We start from the raw sequence: 27,063 nt of genomic DNA, 5'->3' as shown, positions 1-27,063 counted from the left end.
GTATGACTTTATAAACCGCTGAACCACGAGGTTGAGCACATGGGCCACGCATGGAACATGTGTCAGCTGGCCTCGCCTCAAAGCCGCCACCAGGTTCCGGTCATTGTCACACACGACCTTTCCTGGCTTTAGGTTCAGAGGTGTGAGCCAGTGATCTGCCTGCTGTTTCAGAGCTGTCCACAGCTCTTCTGCATTGTGGGGTTTGTCACCTATGCAGATTAGCTTCAGCACAGCCTGTTGCCGCTTCGCCGAGGCAGTGCTGCAGTGCTTCCAGCTTGTGACTGGTGTGGAGGGCACAGTGGATGAGGATGCGCAGGAGGAGGAGGAGGCTGAAGAGCATGACATTCCGGAGCTGTAGAGTGTGGGTGAAACACTGACTGAGGTAGGGCCTGCAAACCTTGGTGTGGGAAGGACGTGTTCCGTCCCTCGCTCAGACTGGGTCCCAGCTTCCACAATATTAACCCAGTGTGCCGTCAACGAGATGTAGCGGCCTTGCCCACAAGCACTTGTCCACGTGTCTGTGGTTAGGTGGACCTTGGGTGAAACAGCGTTGTTCAGGGCACGTGTGATGTTTTGTGACACGTGGTTATGCAACGCGGGGACGGCACACCGGGAGAAATAGTGGCGGCTGGGGACCGAGTAACGTGGGACAGCTGCCGCCATCAGGTCACGGAATGCTTCTGTCTCCACCAGCCTAAAAGGCAACATTTCCAGCGCAAGCAGTCGCGAAATGTTAGCATTTAGAAGTGTGGCATGTGGGTCGTTGGCAGTGTATTTGCGCCTGCGTTCAAAGGTTTGCTGAATGGATAACTGAACGCTGCGCTGGGACAAGGACGTGCTTGATGATGGTGTTCTTTCTGCGTAGGCAACTGCAGGTGCAGGAGTGGAGGAGGCATGTTCGCAGGCAGCATGGACAGAGGATTGGCTCGCATGCACAACCAGCGAAGACGTAGCAGTGACATCAGCAAGCACTGCTCCTCGACTCTGTTGTACTTCCCACAAAGTCGGGTGCTTGGCTGACATGTGCCTGATCATGCTGGTGGTGGTCAGGCTGCTAGTTTTGGTACCCCTGCTGATGCTGGCACGGCAGGTGTTGCAAATGGCCTTTTTTGAATCATCTGGATCCAACTTATAAAACTGCCAGACTCGGGAAGACCTAACATTTGTACAGGCACCTTGTGTCGTCGTGTTGTTCCGGGGAACGGTTGCCTGACTTCTGCCTGGGGCCACCACCCTGCTTCTTACTGCCTGTTGTGATGCTACGCCTCCCTCCCCCTGTGCACTGCTGTCCTCGCTCTGCATATCCTCCTGCCAGGTTGGGTCAGTTACTGGATCATCCACCACGTCGTCTTCCTCTTCCGCACCCTGCTCCTCCTCCTGACTTCCTGACAATTGTGTCTCATCATCGTCCACCACTTGTTGGGACACGTTGCCAACTTCGTGAGAACGTGGCTGCTCAAATATTTGGCTATCTGTACAGACGATCTCCTCATGACCCACTTCAATATGAGCTGGCGAGAGGCCAGAATGTGTGAATGGAAACGTGAACAGCTCTTCCGAGTGTCCAAGTGTGGGATCATTAATGTCCGAGGAGGACGTGTACTCAGCCTGGTGGTAGGAAGGAGGATCAGGTTCAGAAATGTGCGGTGCAGTATCACGGCTACTGACACTTGACCGTGTGGAAGACAGAGTGTTTGTGGTGGTGCCAATCTGACTGGAAGCATTATCCGCTATCCAACTAACAACCTGTTGACACTGGTCTTGGTTCAAGAGCGGTGTACTGCTGCGGTCCCCAAGAATTTGGGACAGGACGTGCGACCGACTAGATGTGGCCCTTTGTTGTGGCGAAATTAGAGCTTGCCCACGACCTCGGCCTCTGCCTGCACCACCATCACGTCCACTTCCTTGTTCCTTGCCAATGCCCTTGCGCATTTTGCAATGCTGTGCACTGCTGACGTGTATATTCACTACTTGTGCGTTATATCAAAGTTTGTGGAAATTGCACACAAGTGCACCTGTACGCTGCCACCAACAGGCACACACGTGCGGTTTTAAAAACCAAGCACGGACGCAATAAGAACCTAACAGGTTTTTTTGGGGAGCGACAATTACAGACAAGTCAGACACTATCTGGACTGTTTTACACTGTGTACACCAGCCCCAGATATGATGAAGGCTGGTATACGGTCACCACTACCCTGCCTGCCTGCCTGCCTGTATACTGGTACAATAGTCCTGACAAGGACTCTTTTGGTCACTAGCCTGTATTCAGACCTGGCTATACCCTGCCTGTATATAGCAACAATAGTCCTGAGAAGGACTCTGCTACTGTACTCCGACCTGGCTATACCCTGCCTGCCTGTATACAACTAGAATAGTCCTGAGAAGGACTTTTGGTCACACTGTTTGCAGCCCTGCAACTGAAAAAGCTATAAAGGGCCGCAAAGCTTTCCCTGAATCAGCGACACTCTCCCTGCACTGACAGTCTGGATAGCTGTGAGCACAGCACAGCGCGCCGGCCGATATAAAGGCTCGGTCACGCTGTGCAGGCCGGCCAATCACTGCAATTCCACAACTAACAGGGCTGTGGCATTGCAGTGGTCTGCCAGCCAATCCCTGCATGAGGGCTGGCTCTCAAAAGAGCGCCAACATGCAGAAATGAAGGCCACGAGTACAGCACGAGTATCGCGAGATTACTCGGTCCCCGCCGAGCAGCCCGAGTACAGCGATACTCGTGCGAGTACCGAGTAGTGACAAGCATGCTCGCTCATCACTAATAAGCACACATCGCTGTGTGTGACAGCGAGAGAGCAACAATCCTGAATGTGCAGGGAGCAGGAGCCGGCGTCTGACTGCCTGCGGTAAGCTGTAACCAAGGTAAACATCGGGTAACCAAGGTGGTTACCCGATATTTACCTTCGTTACCAGTAGAGTTGAGCACGGTTCGCGGTTCGAGGTTCTCCAGTTCGCGGTTCGAGTGATTTTGGGGGCTGTTCTAGATCGAACTAGAACTCGAGCTTTTTGCTAAAGTTCGATAGTTCTAGTTACGTTCGAGAACGGTTCTAGCAGCAAAAAGCAGGGCTTTTTACAGCTACAGTGTGCAGGAGCCATTGCTGGCAGCCTGCCAGAAGCTGGTAACCAAGATAAACATCGGGTATCCAAGCAAAGTGCTTTGATTAGTAACCCGATATTTATCCTAGTTACGTGTGCAGGAAGCCGACACTTCCCCGCTCAGCTCGCTCCGCCCCCTCCTGCACGCGGCATGTACACATACATACACACACACTCACACTCACCTGTCCCCAGCCATGCAGTCCACGACACTGACGTCCTCAGCGCCACATGACCCCGCTAGGCTCCACCCACTTCGCACTCCGCCGCCAGCACACATGGCTCCGCCCACCTGGCACTCTGCACACATGGTCCCGCTAGGCTCCGCCCACCTGATACTCTGCACACATGGTCCCGCTAGCCTCCGCCCACCTGGCACTCTGCACACATGGCACTGCTAGGCTCCGCCCACCAGGCACTCTGCACATATTACCCCGCTAGGCTCCGCCCACCTGGCACTCTGCACACACGGCACTGCTAGGCTCCGCCCACCTGGCACTCTGCACACATTACCCCGCTAGGCTCCACCCACCTGGGACTCTGCACACATGGTCCCACTAGGCTCCGCCCACCTGACACTCTGCACACATGGTCCCGCTAGGCTCCGCCCACCTGGCACTCTGCACACATAGTCCCACTAGGCTCCGCCCACCTGACACTCTGCACACATGGTCCCGCTAGGCTCCGCCCACCTGGCACTCTGCACACATGGTCCCGCTAGGCTCTGCCCACCTGACACTCTGCACACATGGTCCCGCTAGGCACCGCCCACCTGACACTCTGCACACATGGTCCCGCTAGGCTCCGCCCACCTAACACTCTGCACACATGGTCCTGCTAGGCTCCGCCCACCTGGCACTCTGCACACATGGCACTGCTAGGCTCCACCCACCTGATACTCTGCACACATGGTCCCGCTAGGCTCCGCCCACCTGACACTCTGCACACATTACCCCGCTAGGCTCCGCCCACCTGGCACTCTGCACACATGGCACTGCTAGGCTCCGCCCACCTGGCACTCTGCACACATTACCCCGCTAGGCTCCGCCCACCTAGCACTCTGCACACATGGTCCAGCTAGGCTCCGCCCACCTGACACTCTGCACACATGGTCCCGCTAGGCTCCGCCCACCTGACACTCTGCACACATGGTCCCGCTAGGCTCCGCCCACCTGACACTCTGCACACATTACCCCGCTAGGCTCCGCCCACCTGGCACTCTGCACATATGGCACTGCTAGGCTCCGCCCACCTGGCACTCTGCACACATTACCCCGCTAGGCTCCGCCCACTTGGAACTCTGCACACATTACCCCGCTAGGCTCCGCCCACCTGGCACTCTGCACACATGGTCCCGCTCGGCTTACCTGCGGTGATGAAGTCCCGACCTCAGCGCTGTCACTGTCCTCCATGGCCGCCGCTTATCACATCACCTTCTCTCGCTTCCGACCCGAGACTGACTAGCGGTGACGTCACGGGCCTCTCGCGATTCTTGGCTGTGAAGGTCATTGAACTCAGTGACAGGTGCTGTCAGCAGTGCAGGAGATCAGCGCAGGTAATGTACCTCGCTGACAGCAGCACTTGTCATCCCCTGCAGTGACCTGGGCTGACCCATTGATGTTAGCTCAGGTCACTGCACTGCTCTCCCAGCCAATGGGGAACATCCTGCTCTTCATTGACTGGGACAGTGTGGATCGTCATGGCAACCCCTTGGATTACACCAGACCTGGATTTGTTTTTCTTTCTAATAAAATTGGTTAATGAGGGAATGTATTGGGGAGTGTTTTTTCAAATAAAAATGTGTTTGTCGTCTATTTTTTTTAATTACTGACTGAGTTGGTGATGTCGGGTATCTGATAGATGCCTGACCTCACCAACCCCAGGGCTTGGTGCCAGGTGACATTACACATCTGGTATTAACCCCATATATTACCCCGTTTGCCACCGCACCAGGGCACGGGATGAGCTGGGGCGAAGCACCAGGATTGGCGTATCTAATGGATGCGCCACTTCTGGGGCGGCTGCGGCCTGCTATTTTTAGGCTGGGGAGAGTCCAATAACCATGGACCTCCCTAGTCTGAGAATATCAGACCCCAGCTGTCTGCTTTACCTTGGCTGGTGATCGAATTTTGGGGGGACCCCTACGTGTTTTTTTTTTAAAATTATTTATTTAATTTAAAATAACAGAGTGGGGTGCCTCAGTTTTGGATTACCAGCCAAGGTGAAGCTGCCAGCTGTGGTCTGCAGGCTGCAGCCGTCTGCTTTACCCTAGCTGGCTACAAAAATAGGGGGAACCCTACGTCATTTTTTTTTTTTCATTTTTTTGGCTAAATACAAAGCTAAGCACCCCTTAGTGCCACATGAAAGGCACCAAAGGGTGCAAAATTACAAAATGCAGGAGAGTGGGAAATTATGTGTCTTTCTGCCATTATAATGACAGAAAAGACTGATCTGAAGTGTACAAGCACAAGAAAATCACCAGAGCGCTCTACGCTGTGAAAAGCAGTAGAAAATGGCACTGGAGTGAACATGTGACCGCCTCATGTAGGTTGAAGCTATGAATCCTGGGTAAATTTATGTATTTTCCCTCCTTCAGTTTTTTTGCAGTACGCAAAAAAAACGGAAGGCACACGGATGACAAACAGATGACATACGGATCGTCTATGGAACGGAAACGGATGCCACACGGATGCACCCGTGAAAAAAAACGGACTGTTTTTTGCAGACTGCAAAAATGGATCGGTCGTGTTAATGTAGCCTTATTCTGATCTGCCGTTTATAAACAGCAGGCAGAAATAAGTGAATAGCGCCCCCCAGCGTCAGAAAAGCTCCGGGGTTTCAGGGCTAGCTGAGACCCTGGAGATCCTGATTCAGGACGGTTTTTCCGGTCCCCGCTCATGTGATCACAGGTATACACCGTACACCGATGATCACGTTACAGTAAATGACAGTGTCGGTAAAAAATTATTTATCTCCCATCTGGCATGAACAAACATGATAACTCTCCTACCCGGTCCCCCGGTGTCGCCAAAGTGCCCCCCCTGATGCCCTCCCAGAAATCCAAGATGGCCGCGCGCACAGCAGCGCGCCGGCCGCATTCACCCTACTCCTCTGATTTCTGTCGCATGTGCCATGACACATGTGACAGAAAACTCCTCCCCAGGCCCTGCCAGGTCACCCCCTATAACCCCACCGGTGTTCCCCGGTGTCCCACGGTACCTGTGCAGCGTTGATCCCCTGCGGCCCTCTCCTTCACAATAGACGCTGCCGCATGCACAGAGCGGCTGTCAGCTCAAGTTCCTGTGTTCAGACACAGTGAGTGGTGGTTATGCATCTGTAAGCTAAATAGGCGGCACGGTGGCTCAGTGGTTAGCACTGCAGTCTTGCAGCACTGAAGTCCTGGGTTCAATTCTCAACAAGGACACCATCTGCAAGGAGTTTGTATGTTCTCCCCGTGTTTGCGTGGGTTTCCTCCGGTTTCCTCCCACTCTCCAAAGACATACAGATAGGGAATTTAGATTGTGAGCCCCAATGGGGACAGTGTTCGCAATGTATGCAAAGCGCTATGGAATTAATAGCGCTAAATAAATGAATAAATTATTATTATTACTGCAATGCCCTGCTCATGAGGTAAGGAACATAGTTGATCAGGAGAGCTATATACTACATTTCCAAATGGAGGCATTTGATTTTATAGTTGCCCTGCTGAATGACTACCAAATATGAGAGTCCGTTATACGCCACAAGAAAACACATCTAAATAGCGAGCTCTGTTGTTTAGTATTCATTCAGCTGGATAACTGACCTTAAAGGGGTATTCCATCTCCAAGATCCTATCCCCAATATATAGTAGGTGGAATAGCAATAATATCAGCAAATACCAATATTTGTAAATGTAGAATAGTTCTCCTGATTAGGCATGCCCTTACCTCATGAGCAGGGCATTGCAGCTTTGGTAGCAACCGTTACGACATGGACTCTGCTGCTGTGGACCCGGGGAGAGTGGGTGCAGATTCATTGCACCCGCACTCCTCACGTGGAGGGTCTGCACTCCTAGAAAATGGGGGATACGTTCCCGTTTTTTCCTTACAATAAATTTGTGAAAGAGGGAATGTTTTGGGGAGTTTTCTTTCAAATACATTTTTTTGTCGATTTTTTTTTGTTAGTACTGACAGTTTATGATGTCGGGTATCTGATAGACGCCATGACATCACAAACTGCTGGGCTTGATGTCAGGTGACTTTACAACTAGTATCAACCCCATTTATTACCCCGTTTGCCACTGCACCAGGGCACGGGATGAGCTGGGGTGAAGCGCCAGGAGTGGCGAATCTAGTGCATGCACCACTTCTGGGGCGCCTGCGGCCTGCTATTTTTAGGCTGTGAAGGCCCAATAACTATGGACCTTCCCACCCTGAGAATACCAGACCACAGCTGTCCGCTTTACCTTGGCTGGTGATCCAATTAGGGGGAACCCTTCTTTTTTTTGTAATTATTATTATTTATAAAATAATTATAAAAAAAGAGCCTGGGGTGACCTCCACATTGGATCCCCAACCTCGGTAAAGCTGCCAGCTGTGGTTTTCAGGCTACAGCCGTCTGCTTTACCCTAGCTGGCTATCAAAAATGGGGGGACCCAACATCATTTTTTTTAACTATTTTTTAAATAAAAAAATTAATGGCTTCCCTGTATTTTGATTGCCAGCCAAGGTAACGCCAGGCAGATGGGGGTGGCAACCCGTAGCTGTCTGCTTTATCTGCACTGAGAATCAAAAATACCGCGGAGCGCTACGTAATTTTTTTTAAAGATTTATTTTTACAGCACTGTCTTGTCAGGCAATCAAAATACAGGGAAGCCCTTTTTGTTTTTAGTTATTTAAATAAATAATTAAAAAAAATATATATGGGCTCCCGCTGCATTTTTTGTATTGCTAGCTAAGGGTAATCCAAGCAGCTACTGGCTGCTAACCCCCACTGCTTGGTGTTACCTTCACTGGCAATGGAAAATCCAGGGAAGCATTTTTTATTTTTTTTGCCAATAAACTCCAAAAAAATGACGTGCGCTTCGCCATATTTTTGTATGCTAGCTAGGTACAGCAGGCAGGTACGGGCTGCCCCCAACCCCCAGCTGCCTATTTGTACCCGGCTGGGAACTAAAAATATAGGGAAGCCCTTTTTTTAATTAATTCATAAATTTTATGAAATAATTAAAAAAAAAAAAAAAAAACGACGTAGGCTTCGCCCCATTTTTGTGTCCAGCTGGGTACAACTAGGCAGCTGGGGATTGGAATCCGCAGCACAGGTTAGCCGGAGGTTTCTGGGCCCCTCTGCTGCGAATTGCAGTCCGCAGCCGCCCCAGAAAATGGCGCTCTCATAGAAGCGCCATCATCTGGCGCTGTATCCAACTCTTCCAACAGCCCTGGAGCCGGGTGGCTTGTTGGGTAATCATGAGTTTATACTGGCTTTGTTTTACTAGCCAGTATTAAGCCAGAGATTCTTAATGTCAGGCAAGTTTGACCCGGCCATTATGAATCACCGATAAAGGGTTAAAAAAAAACACCACACAGAGAAAAAATACTTTAATAGAAATAAATACACAGACACATTAGAGACTCCATCTTTATTACCCCCTGTCACCCCTCCACGATCCTGCTCTTCTGTCTTCTTTCCCCTTCAACACATGCAGCTCTGCTCCATCAGACAGCACAGCTGCATGGGGGAAGACGCTGTGCTCCGTGCAGAAATCACTCTGTGAGAGTGACCACAGGCTCCCGGCTGTAAGCGGTGGCACGGGTTGCCATAGCAACGCTGCTCCGATCACGTGATTCCGGTGCCGCTGCGTGCTGGTAGCGGGACGTCCCCGTCATCGCTACCAAGCGCGTTGCTATGGCAACGGTGATCTCCGTGATTGACCGGCTGTGTCAGCCGGTCAGGAGCCGACTTCTGCGGACACTGGTAACTACGGTAAACATCGGGTAACCCAGAAGCTCTTTCCTTGGTTACCCGATGTTTACCGTAGTTACCAGCGTCCGCCACTCTCACGCTGCCAGTGCCAGCCCCCTGCACACATAGCCAGACTACACATCGGGTTAAATTAACCCGCTGTGTACTGTAACTAGGAGTGCAGGGAGCCAGCGCTAAGCGGTGTGCGCTGGTAACCAAGGTAAATATCGGGTTGGTTACCCAATATTTACCTTAGTTACCAAGCGCAGCATCGCTTCCACGTGTGCTGCTGGCTGGGGGCTGTGGTCACTGGTTGCTGGTGAGATCTGCCTGTGTGACAGCTCACTACCAACCCGTGCAGCGACGCTCCAGCGATCCCTGCCAGGTCAGGTTGCTGATGGGATCGCTGGAGCGTCGCTTAGTGTGACGGTACCTTAAGGGAACGTGGAAGCAGAGCGGGGAGTCGAGCTAGAGCATGTCGCCGGTACACGGTGATACACAAATGTGCACCGTGTAACAGAGAGATGCAATGACAGGTCCTACATGACGCGTCATAGTCATGTGACCAGTCTGTAGCCAATGAGATAACAGGCACGTGACTGGTCACATAGCTATTTTTCAAGGTCACGATAGGTCCTGCATCACTGCTGGCAGTGCTGGTTATTGGAGGATTCAGCGATCATCGGATGGAATAGCGGCAGGAGACAGAGTGCAGGAGGGATCGCGGGGACCGGTAAGTGTTATAGCAATGTTTATTAACTGTATGTGTACATTTATAATGTGTTTTTATGTGTTTGTGATTGCCTCCTATTGTTTCCTATGTGGTTCGAGTTCGGTTCGTCGAACGTTCGCCGAACCGAACTCGAACGAGACGCCCGTTCAGTGAACCGAACTCGAGCTGAACCGCGACCGGTTCGCTCATCTCTAGTTACCAGCCCCCGCAGCTCTCACGCTGCCAGTGGCTCCTGCACACGCTAAGCGGTGTGCGCTGGTAACTAAGGTAAACATGGGGTAACCATACCCGATGTTTATCTTAGTTACCAGTGTCCACAGCTTACAGACGCCGGCTCCGTGCAAGCGCAGCGTCGCTTGCACGTCGCTGCTGGCTGGGGGCTGGTCACTGGTCGCTGGTGAGATCTGCCTGTTTGACAGCTCACCAGCGACCATGTAGCGACGCAGCAGCGATCCTGACCAGGTCAGATCGCTGGTGGGATCGCTGCTGCGTCGCTAAAGTGTGACGGTACCCTTAGATTCCTGTGTGTATTTCCAAAAGCCCCCGTCACACATAGCGAGATCGCTAGCGAGATCGCTGAAACGTCACAGGTTTTGTGATGTATCAGCAACTTCACCAGCGATATTGCTGTGTGTGACAAGCAGTAGCGAGTAGGCCCCTGCTGACAGGTCGCTGTCGCTGATCGTGACAAGATGATCAGGACCATTTTTTGCTCGTTGATCTTCCGCTGTGCAGCACGCATCGGCGTGTTTGACGGTGGGAGACCAACGAGCGCCGGTTCTGAGTGTGCAGGGAGCCGTCATTACATGGGTCGCTGCTGGCTGATGGCTGGTCGCTGTGGAGATCTGCCTGATTGACAGCTCAACAGCGACCATGTAACGACGTACCAGCGATCCTGACCAGGTTGAATCATTGTCGGGATTGCTGGAACATCGCTACGTGTAACTGGACCCATATACCTTTTCTTATCAGCAGCCTCTTTAACTTTAATTTCCATGGTTGGTAGTTATGGTTAGGCAGGTTTGGCATTGTGAACTTCATAGAATTGCTGCTGGTGACCTGTCACGATGAGGACTAGGGGAGAGTCCAGCGTGAGCCAAAACACATTATAGAAGATGGGCACCTCCTACACTTACCTGCCGCTGTACCCTGCACTTGTAGCCAGTCCCTATACAGTTTCTCACCTGTGACTGAGCATAAACCTGAAGCCCTGAAAAGGCCATATTATTATTATTATTATTATTATTATTTATTATTATAGCGCCATTTATTCCATGGCTTTTACAAGTGAAAGAGGGTATACGTACAACAATCATTAACAGTACAAAACAGACTGGTATAGGAGGAGAGAGGACCCTGCCCGCGAGGGCTCACAGTCTATAGGGAATGGGTAAGGGTACAACAGGTGAGGACAGAGCCGGTTGCGCAGTGGTGTACTGGACTGAGGGTTATTGTAGGTTGTAGGCTTGTTGGAAGAGATGGGTCTTGAGGTTCCTCTTGAAACTTTCCACGATAGGGGAGAGTCTGATATATGACCATATAATAATCCCTGTCTAGGGAGTGGGCAGGTGAAGGATGCTAGCCTCACCGCTGCACTGAAACAACACATCGGGAAAGGAAGAAAGACGGGGAAAACTCCACAACAGACTGCTGCAGTCAGCACCAAGACTACAGCACACCAGCAACTCAGCAAAGGGATTCAGCAGCTCCATCCTCCTCCAAGACCAGCATCCAAATGAATCAAGAATAGCCGGCACCCTCTGCTGGTAGCAGAGGGTATATAAAGGGACTAGGAGTGGTCCAAACCAGAAACACCTAATCAGGAGTCTGAGGCTGCTGGAAAGCAAACTAACCCTCTCTTACCCAAAATAAGGAAAACCACATTTAAACAGCAGAGTCTCACCAGGTAAAGTGAGACTCAGACCAAGAACCTGTCACTAATCTCTTATAGCACAGAGACGACCGTGACACGACCATCTTTAGTTTCTTAGTAGATTGTTGTTCTATGTTCTCTGGACTGTTCTCTTCGCTCTGGGCCCATAACTAATGGTAGTGAATTAAACTCTGTACTGCCCAGGCTTTCAACAGGGAAGATATATTTATTCAGAAACAAAGATAACACAGCTTATGACCGATATTTCTTATTGCTCAGGATCTTACCATCTGGTCCATTAGTTTTCAGAGTGACAACTTAACACTATCTGCGGAGATTTAAAAAAACTTCATGCACGATTAAACAGTAGTAAATAGTAGATTTTGCAATACATACAATAATAACGATTATTCCAACACCTTCTAACTTCCTAACACAAAAAATATGATTCAAAAATGGTGCTGATGTAAAGTAGACATGTGAAAATGTTATTTATTAATTATTTTCTGTTGCAAAACTCTGATATAAGGGCATAAACATTCAAAGTTTTAAAATTCCTTAATTTAACACTATCATAAAGTACAATGTGTTCCATAAAAACAGTCTCAGAACAACTGGGATCCGTTGAAGTTTCTAGAGTTATTACCCCATAGGCCTCACATAAGAAAATCTCGCATGGCACTCGGAATTGCTGCGGTGCCTTTTTCCAAGCCACATATTGTCAATTTCTCTTAAGGGAACATTTAGATGCAGAAAATTTGCAGGTAAAAGCCACACATGTATTTTTGGTGCATTAAGGCTGTGTGTCCACGCTGTGCTTTATTTGCTTTTTTTATGCCTTTTTTTTCTTTCAGATTTTAATCAATATGCAAGGGAAAATGTATCCCAGCAAAGTCTATGTGAAGGAAAATAATAATATTACCATAAAATAGAAGGAAAATAATAGAATTATCATAATCTATGTGAATCCTGAAGTGCTGCATTGCAGATTTTTTCCTTGCAGATTTTGGTGGATAAAAAAACTGCACCAAACAATTGACATCAGTTGCTCCTGTGTTTTTCCCAGCATTTTCCCTATCTTAATACATAAAAAAGCATAAAAAAAATGCAGTTAAAAACCGTGTTTTTTTCCTGCAACTTTTTTCCTGCCAAGAGATGTAGTTTTAGGTGTAAAAAATGTGCACCTAAATGTGCAACGCGAGAACATAACCTTAAACGGCACGGCGGAAATGCACCTAATGATGTCACTAGCAGGAAGTTTGAAAAACAAAACATCTTTAATAGGGCTGATCGAATCCGCCAAAATCAGGAACCTGCCGGATTGAACAAAAAATCCGGATCCGCTCCGGATTCCGATGCCCATATAAGTCTATGGGGACCAGAATCCGGAGATTAAAAACGTTTGCGAAAGGGATACAGAGGTAGGAGCGCATACAGTGTACTCACCCGAGGCTGTGTCATGGCAGCAAACTCCTTCCAGGTCACGCTTTTCCCTTCCGGAGCCAATAATTCAATATTCATTGTTTTGCTCGCCCACCGGCGCATGTAATTGGTTGCAGCTAGATGCGCCCCCACCCTGAGTGTCAGCATGTCAGCTGACTGCAACCAATCACAGGCGGCAGGATGGCCGCTGGGTGGGGAAAGCAGTGCAAGTGCCTGCATGTCAGTATGGTAAACGCTCATGTCTTTTAGAAACACATGCACGTTCCTGTCAAAAGTGTGCGGCTGTGCTAGTGATGCGCTGTTAGACTCGTACAAGTCTGACATGACATCAGCCGACATGGCCGGCATGGCCTGCCGCGCTCTGAGCATGAGCGTGCATGTACCTACAAACACATGCACTCTCCTGTCAGAATTGTGTGTGGCTGTGTCGGTGATGCGCTGTCAGACTCGTACAAGTCTGACATGACATCAGCCGGCATGGCCTGTCACGCTCTGAGCATGAGAGTGCATGTACCTAGAAATACATGCACGTTCCTGTCAGATGTATGCGCGGCTGTATCGGTGATGCAGCTTTTTTTTTTTTTTTTTTTAATTATTTAAATAAATATTTTTTTTTTAAAAAACGACATGTGATCCCCCCCCTAATTTTCATCCCCAGCCATGATAATGCCGGCTGGGGGCTGGTATTCTCAGCCCACAGCTGCCCGGTATTGCTGCATCTATTAGATGTGACAATCCCGGTGCAATACCGCCTCTTCTTGATTGCCCTGGAGCAGTGGCAATCGGGGTAATAAGGGGTTAATAGCAGCGCGCGGTTGCTACTAAACCCTAGGTTAGTAATGGCACAGGCGTCTATGAGATACCTGCATCACACTAACCTGTAAGTGAATGTAAATAAACACAGACACAGAGAAAAATCCTTTATTTGGAGTAAAGTACAAAACACACCCTCCTTCACCTCTTTATTAACCCCCAATACCCTGAAGATCCGGCGTAATCCACACAAGGTCCCACGCCGCTTCATCTCTGATACATAGCCAGCGGCTTAGAGCACGACCGCTAGCTGGGCAGACATTGACAGCCCGATGACTGCATGGCAGGCAGATACTGTCACAGGCTGGGGGCGCGTCTACCTGCAACCAATCACAGACGCCGGTGGGCGGAGAAAACACGGAAAGCTGTGTGTATACGATGCACAGTACAGGAAGTGAATGCGCGACCCGGAAGCAGTGTGCCGCCATCACACCGAATCTCGGTAAGTATAAAACGCTGTTTTATTTCTGTTTTTCTTTATTTTTCAATTATTTTCCCCAGTGCCGGATCCGAATGTTGCACCCAGAATCCTAGATCCAGGTCCGGCACCCAGAAATCTTTGAAACCACGCGGATCCGGACTTTTACAACTCGGATCCGCACAGCCCTAATCTTTAATTTAAGGATGACACACTAAAATAGAGTAAAAAATGCAGTGTCAAAAAACGCAATAAATCGCAAAGTTAAAAACGCACACAAATATGCAATGAAAAAAATGCAAGTAAACTAACTTGTGGAGATGGTGCAGAAATTCTACAGCGTCAAAAACGCAATTGATCCTGATTGTGGGAACGCACTATAAATGGTCTTGTAAATTATTTTAGAATAATAGCTGCTGAGATAAAAAACAGATGGTAGGTGAGAAATAAAACACCCGCATAGCCCTCACATGACATACAGACTACCAAATGGCTTTTCACTCGTCCTGCTCTCCTTGATAAAAATCTGTTCGTTTTTCATATGCTCTTGTGACCCCGGACATAAAGTGACACTGGTCAGAATTATAAAAATTGGCCTGGTCAGGAAGGTGAAAAGGAGCTGGGGGGTGAAGTGGTTAATGAGTACATCAGACTGTATAGGCTCCTGGTGAGTATATACTGTATGTGTCTGAATGTATGTGCTCCTTGTAAGCATGTGTCTGAATGCAGGTGAATACATGTATGTGTATATGTATGTGTTCGGAGTATATGTGACGCCCTGGCAAAACCAGATAGTCACAGAAGTAGTCCATCCTCCTTGGCAATCCAACGCAAAACCCACACCCAGGTACAACACACAGCCAGTAAAGCCTAGTCACCCCCCCCCATGATAGTAGGGACACACTAGTGGGCGGGACCAGGCCGATGGGAGGGCCCACCTAGGGGTCCTGAGGTGTCAGGGGCAGAAACACAACAGTCTGAGTGAAGTCTGGGACACAGAAGAGTGAAGTTCGGAGAGTTGACAGTGGAGGAGTGTGGAGTGCAGTGGAGTCAGTGGTAGGGGCCCCTGGATTACGGGACTAGGTGGCAGACGGCAAGCAGGACCATAGGCGACGGAGATCCGGTCGCGGGAGACCTTAAATGGAAGCCCAGAGAGCAAAACAGAAGCCCAACGCGGGGGGTAGGGTGTCCATCAGAACCCACAGAAATCCCAAGGGACAGATTTCGCGGGCCACAGCTCCCAAGCATACACAGTACCGGGAATGGACTTCCCCGTTCCAAGTGGAGTTGTCCCAGAGAAGACACAGACACTGAGTGCAGGAGGAAGGGACCCCTGTTTGCTACATCCGGGTGTGGGATCCGAATACACTTGCCAGAGGCGACCGGTCACTGGCAATTTGGTTTACCACTGGACTTTGTGTGTGATTCTTTGAACTGTGAGTACACCATTGATCCCTGTTCCTACCTGGCACGCCACCTCCAGCAGCCATCACTCCCGTGTACCTAGGCCCCGGGACTACACCTCCCCTACCTATGGAGGGGATTCCATCCTGCTGCCCCGCTCCATCAGCCCCGGGCGTCCCATCACCAGGCAGCGGTGGTACTACCAATACCTCACCGCAACCCACTGGTGGTGTCACCGACAAATCAGTCCCCTGTAAATACTCCCTTCCTACGGTTGTGAGGACGGACTGCCGTACGAGCCCGGGTCCGGTCACCACTCGAGCCGCAGTAACGAACCCGGATCCGAGCAGCCCCTGCAGCGGCCCGGCCCCTGTCCACAACAACCCGAACCTGGCGTCACGAACAGGATTCCTACCCCATCTACCAACCTGGATGAAGTGCGCCTCTTTCTGAACTATAAACCATGAAAATTACTAAAGATTTTGGATCTTGCCCGCCATATTTGGCGCCAAAAAACAACAACATCGCCATCTTCTTCCCCGAAAAGGGTGCGAAACTGAAGCCCCGCCCCCTAAGAACGCGGGCAGAACCCGGTGACTCTTAAAGCAGGAAGTTGCAAAGGACAGTGGGTCCCGCGAGACTGCTGTTAAAAACCAAGGGGGAGGGCAGGAAGGAGCGGCATGTGACCCGAGAAGATAAAGGGCAGGGACACCAGGACTCTGCAGAAATCCGTTCCTGTACACCAACGCGGCAAGATGTCTCAGCGGTCCGGCAACCAACGTGTGGAGGGTCCCGTTCCCGGGACCGCCGACTGGATTGAGGAGCAGACGTGGAAGATGTGCCGAAGGATCCAGGCCCAAGCCCACTTCATCCTGACGAGGTGGACGACCGACAAGAAGGGTCTGGCTGCAGCTGTCCGGATGTTCGAGATGGAGATAGCCTCAGAGGAGTGGGTAAGCAGTGACCCATGACCTTATGTTCCCTAGGAACCGGCTGTCCCGGCTGAGGGGTCCGGCCTGCCCACATCCGCCACGTCGCCTCCCTCGTCGCCCGTATCCATGGCAAGTGCCCCGATCGCCCCGCTGCCTCAACCTGTGGCAGCGGAACCTGTCTCGTCTGCGGAGGAGGATCCAGAAACAGGGACCTCGGGCCCCATTTGTACCATCACCTCGGCACCCGTCTCGGCCCCGAGCCAGGCCGCAACCCAGATGAGATCCCGTTCAGCTCCGTGCCAGGCCGCAACCCCGATGACATCCTCCCCGGGCCCGAGTCTGGCCACACCAGAGATGACGTTGGCTTCGGCAATCCGCCCGGCTGCAACGGAGGCGGCACTCGACCGGAAGTCTACTCCAGCTGCGGCGCCAGCCACTCCCAAGTACTCCGTCCCGGCTGTGGAGCAGCCGGAGTGCACCTGCAGAGAGGCGGAGCAGGCCACTGATCGGTGGGGCCCACGGCAGTATGAGAGGCCGGTCGTCGCCGGCACCGAGGGCATCCGAGAGGGCCTGGCTCCTGAATGGGAAGGGGAGCACGGGAACCGTGCCCCATGCTGGGAGCGACAGCGGCGGCAACACCGCAAAGAAATCACTACTTGGGAGAAGCAAAGGGTGGATGTGGTTGCCCAAACCCACTGGAAGAAGAGGCCCCCCAACAGAAGTTCGGGGCCAGAAGTAATAAACATATGTTGCTACCAGTGTGGAGAATGGAGCCGGTACACCTTGGAAGGTGATCAGTATACCCTGTTAGTGGGGAAGATAGTGCCGGCCTCCACAGTCACCCCCAATTGCCTGATAGAATAAAGAGTAAGGTAGCAGATTCCGGCAACTCTTTCCCAGTTAACCTGCTTCCCCTGTTTTAAAGTTATCATGGACCATGGCCTCTGGACTGGAAGAGGCCACCCAAAAACTTTCTTGGGCCTTCTACATAGCCCCTATCTACCTTCTTCTTGCCCCACCACCAGGACTGTCTCTAGAGAGGTTGGTTGGAGGAAGGGCCTGCGGTGGAGTCGGCCGAGGCCCAGTCACCAATAAAACCAGTGGCTAACCTCCAGGCCAAGGGTTCCGGACCGTGGAACTCTTGGGGTGGACTGATGGGTAAGGAACTTTTACCCGGACACTATGGACACCCACAGGAACTTGGGGCAGTGTGACACCTGTGCTAGCGGTGGCACTGAGGGTGGGTTCAGGTGTTTTTGGTGGCGGGTGAAAGGGAAGAAGGAGATAATATTTTGCAACATTTAAGAGATGTGTGTTACGGGGGGCTGTCTGATAATAACCGAAAGGAGTATCAGACAGTCAGGGTCCACCGTGCAAAGACTTTGCTGCAGACTATGGCAGAGTGCAATACCTCTGTTAACTCACAGAAGGATATAATAAGTAAAGCAATTCCTCCCTTACTTGGAGGGTGTGTGGAATGATCTCTGTTAATAATCACAGAGACAAAGGCAATGTGTGCGAAATGGCACCTACCTAGGTCCGCTCTTCTAGTGGTGCAAAAGAGATGAACAGCAGCGTAAGCCGCACAAAGCTCCTACCTGCGTTCGCTCCACTAGTGTGCGAGGACACGAACCACTAAATATGGCACCTGCCTAGGTCCGCTCTTCTAGTGGTGCAAAAGAGACGAACAGCAGCGTAAGCCGCACAAAGCTCCTACCTCTGTTCGCTCCCCTAGTGTGCGAGGATACGAACAACTGCCAGACGCAGTATAAGGAACGTTACCCTAGCGGCAACGTCCACCTACGAGTAGAATCACAAGGCCCAGCCAGACCATGTGCCTCAGGCACCTGCCTATGTCCGCTCCCCTAAGAGGTAAGGATACGGACAGCAGCCGAAGCTGTAAGGTATAAGAACGCTACCCTGCCGGTAGCGCTCACCTAGCATAGACAGAGGAATGCCTAGAGGAACGCGCACAGAGCGTCTACTCATATGCATGAACCAAGAGGACTGAGCACCATGCGGCGTGTGTCAGGGTCTTATATAGACTCTGTGCCCCATCCAAGATGGAGGACACCAGAGCCAATCCGCTGCCAGAACGACAGGAGTGACGTCATGCTGGCCTATCACCGAGCAAGACGTCACAAGCACATGACCAGCGACCAATCGGCATAGAAGGTGTCAGAGACATGTGACCTCGTGTCAGCGATGATGTCACCCGCACATGTGCAATGGCTCCAAGATTGGACTTAGTCTCCGGCGCTCGCACATGTGCAGTAGCAAGAAATCTGGACTTAGTCTCCAGCGCTCGCACATGTGCAGTAGCAAGAAATCTGGACTTAGTCTCCAGCGCTCGCACATGTGCAGTAGCAAGAAATCTGGACATAGTCTCCAGTGCTCGCAGCAACCGTAACAATGTGCCTCCCTAATTTGATGAAAAGTTTTGAAATGTTTTAAATGTTTTTATATGTTACACTTTTAAATAAAATAAAATAAAATAAACGTCAGTGGCCGGACAGCCGAGGACGGTCTGTATTCAACCAAGGGGGAGTGTGACGCCTTGGCAAAACCAGGTAGTCACAGAAGTAGTCCATCCTCCTTGACATTCCAACACAAAACCCACACCCAGGTACAACACACAGCCAGTATAGCCTAGTCACCCTCCCGTGATAATAGGGACACACCAGTGGGCGGGGACCAGGCCGATGGGAGCGCCCACCTAGGGGTCCTGAGGTGTCAGGGGCGGAAACACAACAGTCTGAGTGAAGTCTGGGACAGAGAGGAGTGGAGTTCGGAGAGTTGACAGTGGAGGAGTGTGGAGTGCAGTGGAGTCAGGGGTAGGGCCCCTGGACTACCGGACTAGGTGGCAGACGGCAAGCAGGACCATAGGCGACGGAGATCCGGTCGCGGGAAACAGTAAGTGGACCGGGGCAGGGTTGTAACCCCTGGTGCCGATAGGGGGAATCCAGTCCGGAGGCCGTGCACAGTCGGGGTACCTGGACCCTAGGACTAGGAAGGTTGCAAGCCCCCTTGTTCATTGACCAGCCGGGGACAAGGTTTCAGGCCTTGTTCCAGAGAAGCCCAGAGAGCAAAACAGAAGCCCAACGCGGGGGGTAGGGTGTCCATCAGAACCCACAGAAATCCCAAGGGTCAGATTTCACGGGCCACAGCTCCCAAACATACACAGTACCGGGAGTGGACTTCCCCGTTCCAAGCGGAGTTGTCCCAGAGAAGACAAAGACACTGAGTGCAGGAGGAAGGAACCCCTGTTTGCTACACTTGGGTGTGGGACCCGAATACACCCGCCAGAAGCGACCGGTTACTGGCAATTTGGTTTACCACTGGACTTTGTATGTGATTCTTTGAACTGTGAGTACACCATTGATCCCCAGTCCAACCCAGCATGCCACCTCCAGCAGCCATGACTCCCGTGTACCTGGGCCCCGGGACTACACCTCCCCTACTCATGGAGGGGATTCCATCCTGCTGTCCCGCACCATCAGCCCCGGGCGTCCCATCACCAGGCAGTGGCGGTGCTACCAATACCTCACCACAACCCACGGGTGGCGTCACCGACTAATCAATCCCCTGTAAATACTCCCTTCCTACGGTTGTGAAGACGGATGGCCGTACGAGCCCGGGCCCGGTCACCACTTGAGCCGAAGTAACGAACCTGAATCCGAGCAGCCCCTACAGCGGCCCGGCCCCCGTCCGCAACATATACGTGCGTGTGTGCTATGTGTGTGTATACATCATTCTTTGTGAACCTGTGTAATGAGGCTGAGGAACAAGTGCTGAACAACTTCATTATTGTCGCTCGCACTTGTTTAACGGTCTGAACTCAGCACATGTAAATGTAACCTAAATGTTTGAGTGTGATTGGGCGTATTTAGAGCCCCACTTTAATCTTTTGCCCAGGGCCCTACTTTGTCTAAAACCGGCCCTGCCTACATCATGCTGCTCTTAGATGGGGTAGCAGAAACCTAGTGTCTGACTCCCTTTAAAGCCGGGCATAATTTTTTTTTTTATTTTTTTACCATAAAGTTGCATCTCTTTTAAAAAGTTTCAAAAGACCTTACTTTTGAAAAACATGCAAAAAACTACACTAGGGGTCAACTGGGGTAGAGTCTCAATGGATGAATCAGCGAAAAACATCTGGAGGTGATAAAGTCCGGCCCACAAAGCGGAAAATAAAAAAAACAGGCGAGCACATATGCAATAGAGTTTAAAAAAATGCTTAGATAGAATAAAGAATTGGGTGCAAACAAAAAAGCGCAAAACACACAAAATTAGCAAAATTAGACAACAGGCGAAAGGTAGTGATGAATCGAGACCAAAGAGTTCCTCTAGTTTCAATGGGAAAACAATTATTTGCAGTTAGACTTTGCACAGTCTTTATACAAAAAAACCAGGGTTCGGAGTTTGGGTGCTTTACGTGCAAACCATTCACTCGCGCGAGTATTGCTGTGCTCGGGTACGCTCGGTGCTCAGCCCAGAGAGAGCCGCTTTCAGTATTTGTTCGGCTTGCACTGGGGGTTACAACAGCGTGATCGGATGTAGTGTGCACCAAAAAAAATATGGAAAAACTCTGGCCTCCCACCCCCTGGAAGTATTCTGTCTAGGGCTTGCTGCATGTGAGCAGAGACCCGAACTGCCCAATAAGTGACTTCCATTGGGGTTCAGGTCAAGCCTGGGACCCATACTGATCTTAATTTAAAGTTCGGCTGAATCCGCCAAACCGAACTTCGTCAGGTCCGCTCATCTCCAATTGAAGTATATTCATTTTTGGAAAACATTCCTTTAGAGATTCATGCTGCTAACATGCAGCGTGGACCGCCCAAAGTCTGTGCTACAGACTTCACTAATCTAGGCAGCATCCTGCGTTCAGGCTACTGTCCCCATCAATAATAATGTCCTAAGGTATTCCCTGCTGCAGTTAGGATGGTAGCCTAGCAGGAGCAAGATGTTGCCTAGTTTCATGCAGCCTTTGGCATAGATATTGGGCGGTCCGTGCTGCAGGCTAACAGCAAACTCCTATATTAGAGTGATTTAGAACAGTGATTAAAGTCCTGTGCTATGTTAACTTATTGTTTTTTTTTTAAAGTCCAGGTACACTTTAAGTGCATGCATATTTGGATAATAATTTTTACAACTGGATTTCAATAAAATAATCCATTTTATTTGTGGAGTAAAACAATTAAATATGATATTTGACATTTTGAACATCTTTATTTGTCCAGGAGCAGGAGCCGATTTTGTGATGCTGGGTGGAATGCTTGCTGGCCATGATCAGTGTACAGGAGAAGTCACAGAGAAGAATGGGAAGAAGGTGATGCTTTTCTATGGTATGAGTTCAGACACAGCAATGAAGAAGCATGCTGGTGGAGTAGCTGAATACAGGTATTATTCATGATAAAGAAGATCTCTTACCATTTTGTTTTTTATTATTAACACAGTAATAATCCTATTTAAATCAATAAAACATTACCTTTAGTAGATATGTATTAAAAGCCTAAAAATAGATATAAACATGACATGACACTATACACATATAATAATTACAAACATAAACCACCATACCAATTCATCCTTATATTTATCACAACTCCTTCTACTGATAATAAACATTAAATAAACACTACCTGGAGAATTAGTGGCAAGATAAAGGGGCAAATAATCAAACCGATGCAAGAGCAATGACAGAGCTGTAAATATATAACAGACATATATCCACAGGAATCAATAGTCTACCAAGTCCCTTTTATGTCCATACACAGTTAGCTTCTGCCTACCGGGGAGGTTGGCACCCTAAAAGTCAATATGGTGCCCCCACTCACTGATGGCTATCACTAGTAGGACTTCCTAATGAATGCCCTATTTAAAATCAGTAAATACAAAATATAAACATAGGTACTCATCTTACATAGCTACATAAGTTGAAAAAGACATAGGACCATCAAATTCAAACTTCCTCCAGCAATTATACATTTTTTTCACTAAATTATCTATAGTCCACAATGTTGTGTGTACTGATGAAATTATGCAGCCCTTTTTTAAAAGCTTTTATAGTGTATGCCATTTACTACCTCTTGTGGTAGGGCACTACACAGATTGACTGCTCTAACTGTAAAGAACCATTTTTTTGCTACTCAGCTGCCGGGACCGCCTTTTTCTCACCCCCTAATCTTTAGTATTGTCTTTGTAAGGAATAAGTCATGTGCCAGTCCTTTATATTGACCATGCATGTATTTAGACATATACTGTAAATGAGATCTCCTCTGTGGTGACTTATTTCTAAGCTAAAGAAGCCCAACTTTTCCAACCCCTCATCATATGGAAGGCCTTCCATCCCTTGCAAATATTTAGTTGGCCGCCTTTGAACTTACTCCAACTTCTGAATTCAGACATCTTATCCAGATTGTTTTGTAATATTGTACTATCAAGGTCAGTTTTTAATATCCTACATAGTTTGGTGTCGTCAACAAAGACTGACACTTTACTCTTAATACCATCCACAAGGTCATTAATAAAGAGTTTAAATAGAATCGGTCCTAACACAAATACCTGTGATACTCCACTGCTGACAATAACTTTTTGATTTCTGTCTTTTAACCCAATTCCTTACCCATATAGTTTCCAGTAGTCCCTGCTTCTAGAGCTTCAGTGCAGTATAAAATGCCTGTGCAAAGTCCACATACAGTCCCTACAAGTAGTATTCAACCCCCTGCAGATTTAGCAGGTTTACACATTCGGAATTAACTTGGCATTGTGACATTTGGACTGTAGATCAGCCTGGAAGAGTGAAATGCACTGCAGCAAAAAAGAATGTTATTTCTTTTTTTATTTTTTTTTAAATTGTCATTTATTATTCAACCCCTCAAACCACAAGAATTCTGTTTTGGTTCCCCTAAAGTATTAAGAAGTATTTCAGGCACAAAGAACAATGAGCTTCACATGTTTGGATTAATTATCTCTTTTTCCAGCCTTTTCTGACTAATTAAGACCCTCCCCAAACTTGTGAACAGCACTCATACTTGGTCAACATGGGAAAGACAAAGGAGCATTCCAAGGCCATCAGAGACAAGATCGTGGAGGGTCACAAGGCTGGCAAGGGGTACAAAACCCTTTCCAAGGAGTTGGGCCTACCTGTCTCCACTGTTGGGAGCATCATCCGGAAGTGGAAGGCTTATGGAACTACTGTTAGCCTTCCACGGCCTGGACAGCCTTTGAAAGTTTCCACCCGTGCCAAGGCCAGGCTTGTCCAAAGAGCCCAGGCTAACCCAAGGACAACAAGGAAGGAGCTCCGGGAAGATCTCATGGCAGTGGGAACATTGGTTTCAGTCAATACCATAAGTAACGTACTCCACCGCAATGGTCTCCGTTCCAGACGAGCCCGTAAGGTACCTTTACTTTCAAAGCGTCATGTCAAGGCTCGTCTACAGTTTGCTCATGATCACTTGGAGGACTCTGAGACAGACTGGTTCAAGGTTCTCTGGTCTGATGAGACCAAGATCGAGATCTTTGGTGCCAACCACACACGTGACGTTTGAAGACTGGATGGCACTGCATACGACCCCAAGAATACCATCCCTACAGTCAAGCATGGTGGTGGCAGCATCATGCTGTAGGGATGTTTCTCAGCCAAGGGGCCTGGCCATCTGGTCCGCATCCATGGGAAGATGGATAGCACGGCCTACCTGGAGATTTTGGCCAAGAACCTCCGCTCCTCCATCAAGGATCTTAAGATGGGTCGTCATTTCATCTTCCAACAAGACAACGACCCAAAGCACACAGCCAAGAAAACCAAGGCCTGGTTCAAGAGGGAAAAAATCAAGGTGTTGCAGTGGCCTAGTCAGTCTCCTGACCTTAACCCAATTGAAAACTTGTGGAAGGAACTCAAGATTAAAGTCCACATGAGACACCCAAAGAACCTAGATAACTTGGAGAAGATCTGCATGGAGGAGTGGGCCAAGATAACTCCAGAGACCTGTGCCGGCCTTATCAGGTCTTATAAAAGATGATTATTAGCTGTAATTGCAAACAAGGGTTATTCCACAAAATATTAAACCTAGGGGTTGAATAATAATTGACCCACACTTTTATGTTGAAAATTTATTAAAATTTAACTGAGCAACATAACTTGTTGGTTTGTAAGATTTATGCATCTGTTAATAAATCCTGCTCTTGTTTGAAGTTTGCAGGCTCTAACTTATTTGCATCTTATCAAACCTGCTAAATCTGCAGGGGGTTGAATACTACTTGTAGGCACTGTAAATCACATCAGCTACATTACGAACATTCAGATTTGTACTTACCTCCCAACAGAAACCCAACATGTTAGTTAGACACAACTTATCTTTCATGAATCAATGCTAGTTGTCAGTTATTATATTATTTTCTGCAACTTATTTTTGCATGTCATTGCTTAAAATGCTCTGAGAAACATTGCAGATCACCAATGTCAGACTTACTGGACAATAGTTGCCTGGATTCACTTTCTTACCTTTTTTTTTTAATTCTTTATTTAACAAAGGAATCATACATATATAAGGTACAACTTGCTCAGACCTAAAGATCTATATGCACCCATCAGAAAAGCAATTCAATACAGACATTGCTAAGAAGCATATGAACTTAAAATATGTACAAAGTTACCAACTGTCTAAATACATTAAAAATACATATAATTCCACAAGAATTTTTTCATTTAAAGAAAGAAAAAAAATGCACTAAAGGTACAAAAATGAAAAGAAGATATATGAGTAGGGTCAAAGATACTAAGATCTGTGAAGCCTTATGATAAGGAAAAGTATGTAGTGTTGAATGAATAGGCAGGGATGAACAAGAGAGAGGGAGAAAGAAGAAGAAGAAAATCAGGTAAGAAAGTATGGGGAAGAGGGGGTTTGTAGGGTGTCCTCAGATCGCCTTCCACCATATGTCGATATGTATCGGTTTGTTGAAAATCCATCCACTCTCTCCAAGTGGCCCAGAACTTCATGTAGGTATCATGTAGTGATGAGGTTCTTACCTTTTTTAAAATATCAGTACCACATCAATCATCCTCCAATCCTGTGGCATCAACCCTCTTACAAGAGAGTCTAAGAATATGAAATACAGCAGTCTGTCAATTACTGAGTTCAATTCTCTCAATAATCATGGATAAATGCCATCTGGCCTTGCGGATTTGTCAATGTTTAATTTGCTCAGCTACAGCTGTACTTCGTCTTGTGTTAGTTATATCAGGTGGCAAACTTTGATTTTTGTCTTGTTGAATGATCCGTGGAACAGTCAAGTCCTTGGTGAACACGGATGAAAAGTGCCTGATTAATATTTCAGCCTTTTCTTTGTCCTGTATAATTATCCTGTTATCTTTTAAGGGGCCAATACCATCCTTTTTTCCTTTTAGCACTGATGTATTTAAAAAAAAATTGGGGATTTATTTTAATGTCGTTGGAGATTTGTTTTTCAGTAGCTAATTTGCAAGCTTGATTTCTTTTTTTGCATTTCCTATTGAAATCTTTATACTCCTGAAATGCTATTTCTGTATTCTCAGCCTTCAAGATTTTTAATGCCCTTTGTTTTTGTCTTATTATATTTTGTATTTTAACAACAGGAAAAGAAATGTTTTACCTCCCTTGCCCAGGAGATGTGGTATGATCAATCCATGTCCCTGTGCAGTCAGACACAGACATTAAACAGTACACAGCTGGAGCACATATATAAGATTATCTCAGCACAGGAACATTTTTTTAAACACATCCAATTGTGCAAAATATTATTATTCCAAGATATATTGATTAATAATACCTTTAAAATGAACTTAGTTTGTGGTAAAACTCCTTTAAGTATGAGAACAAAATGTCAGTAAACATTGTTTTAACAGAACCGTAGAATAATATCCTATAGACACATGTCTGTGCCTTCTAATACCCTAGTAAGCCCTAACGATAAATGAGCTCTTTTTTATATCATTGATTTATAGCTTTAGAATAAAGTCATCTGAGTGGTGAACATTTGTCAGATAATTAATCAAATGGCAGCTTACCAGATACATATTTTTCTTCTGTTTCACAGGAAGGTCATATGTGTGCCCTTCTAAATCTAGATTAATTATAGTATGTGTAATTATTATTGGACTCCATGCCAGATATTATATGACAGACTGTTTAACCCATTTCCTCTTTCACTAGAAGTAAAAAAAAAAGGTGAAAAGAGAAACATGATCTTGTTTATGATGATTATTGTATTTTATTAGGCATGTAACAATTTCTGGTATTATATTAAAATTCAAGATTCCCTTCAGTAATGAAAAGTAGCTACTAAGCCCCTGTCATGTATCAAATCTGTGGATGGGCCCGCCCTTGGACAAATAAGACAGGCGGTTTAAGGGTATGTG

General features: G+C 48.2%; 1 protein-coding gene across 1 annotated transcript in view; it reads left to right on the top strand.

Annotated features, from left to right (window-relative positions):
- GMPR (guanosine monophosphate reductase) overlaps positions 1–27,063 on the top strand; it is a 140,491-nt gene that overhangs the window by 94,063 nt on the left and 19,365 nt on the right. The window contains exon 8 of the mRNA XM_075314728.1: positions 21,908–22,067. Within this exon, the coding sequence (XP_075170843.1) occupies positions 21,908–22,067 (160 nt within the window). The remainder of the gene's footprint in view (positions 1–21,907; positions 22,068–27,063) is intronic.

This window comes from Anomaloglossus baeobatrachus, chromosome 6 (genome assembly GCF_048569485.1).
Source record: "Anomaloglossus baeobatrachus isolate aAnoBae1 chromosome 6, aAnoBae1.hap1, whole genome shotgun sequence".
In the NCBI taxonomy this organism is placed as follows: domain Eukaryota; kingdom Metazoa; phylum Chordata; class Amphibia; order Anura; family Aromobatidae; genus Anomaloglossus; species Anomaloglossus baeobatrachus.
The sequence above is the reverse complement of the archived record's forward strand: the minus strand, read 5'-3'. Positions and strand labels throughout refer to the sequence as shown.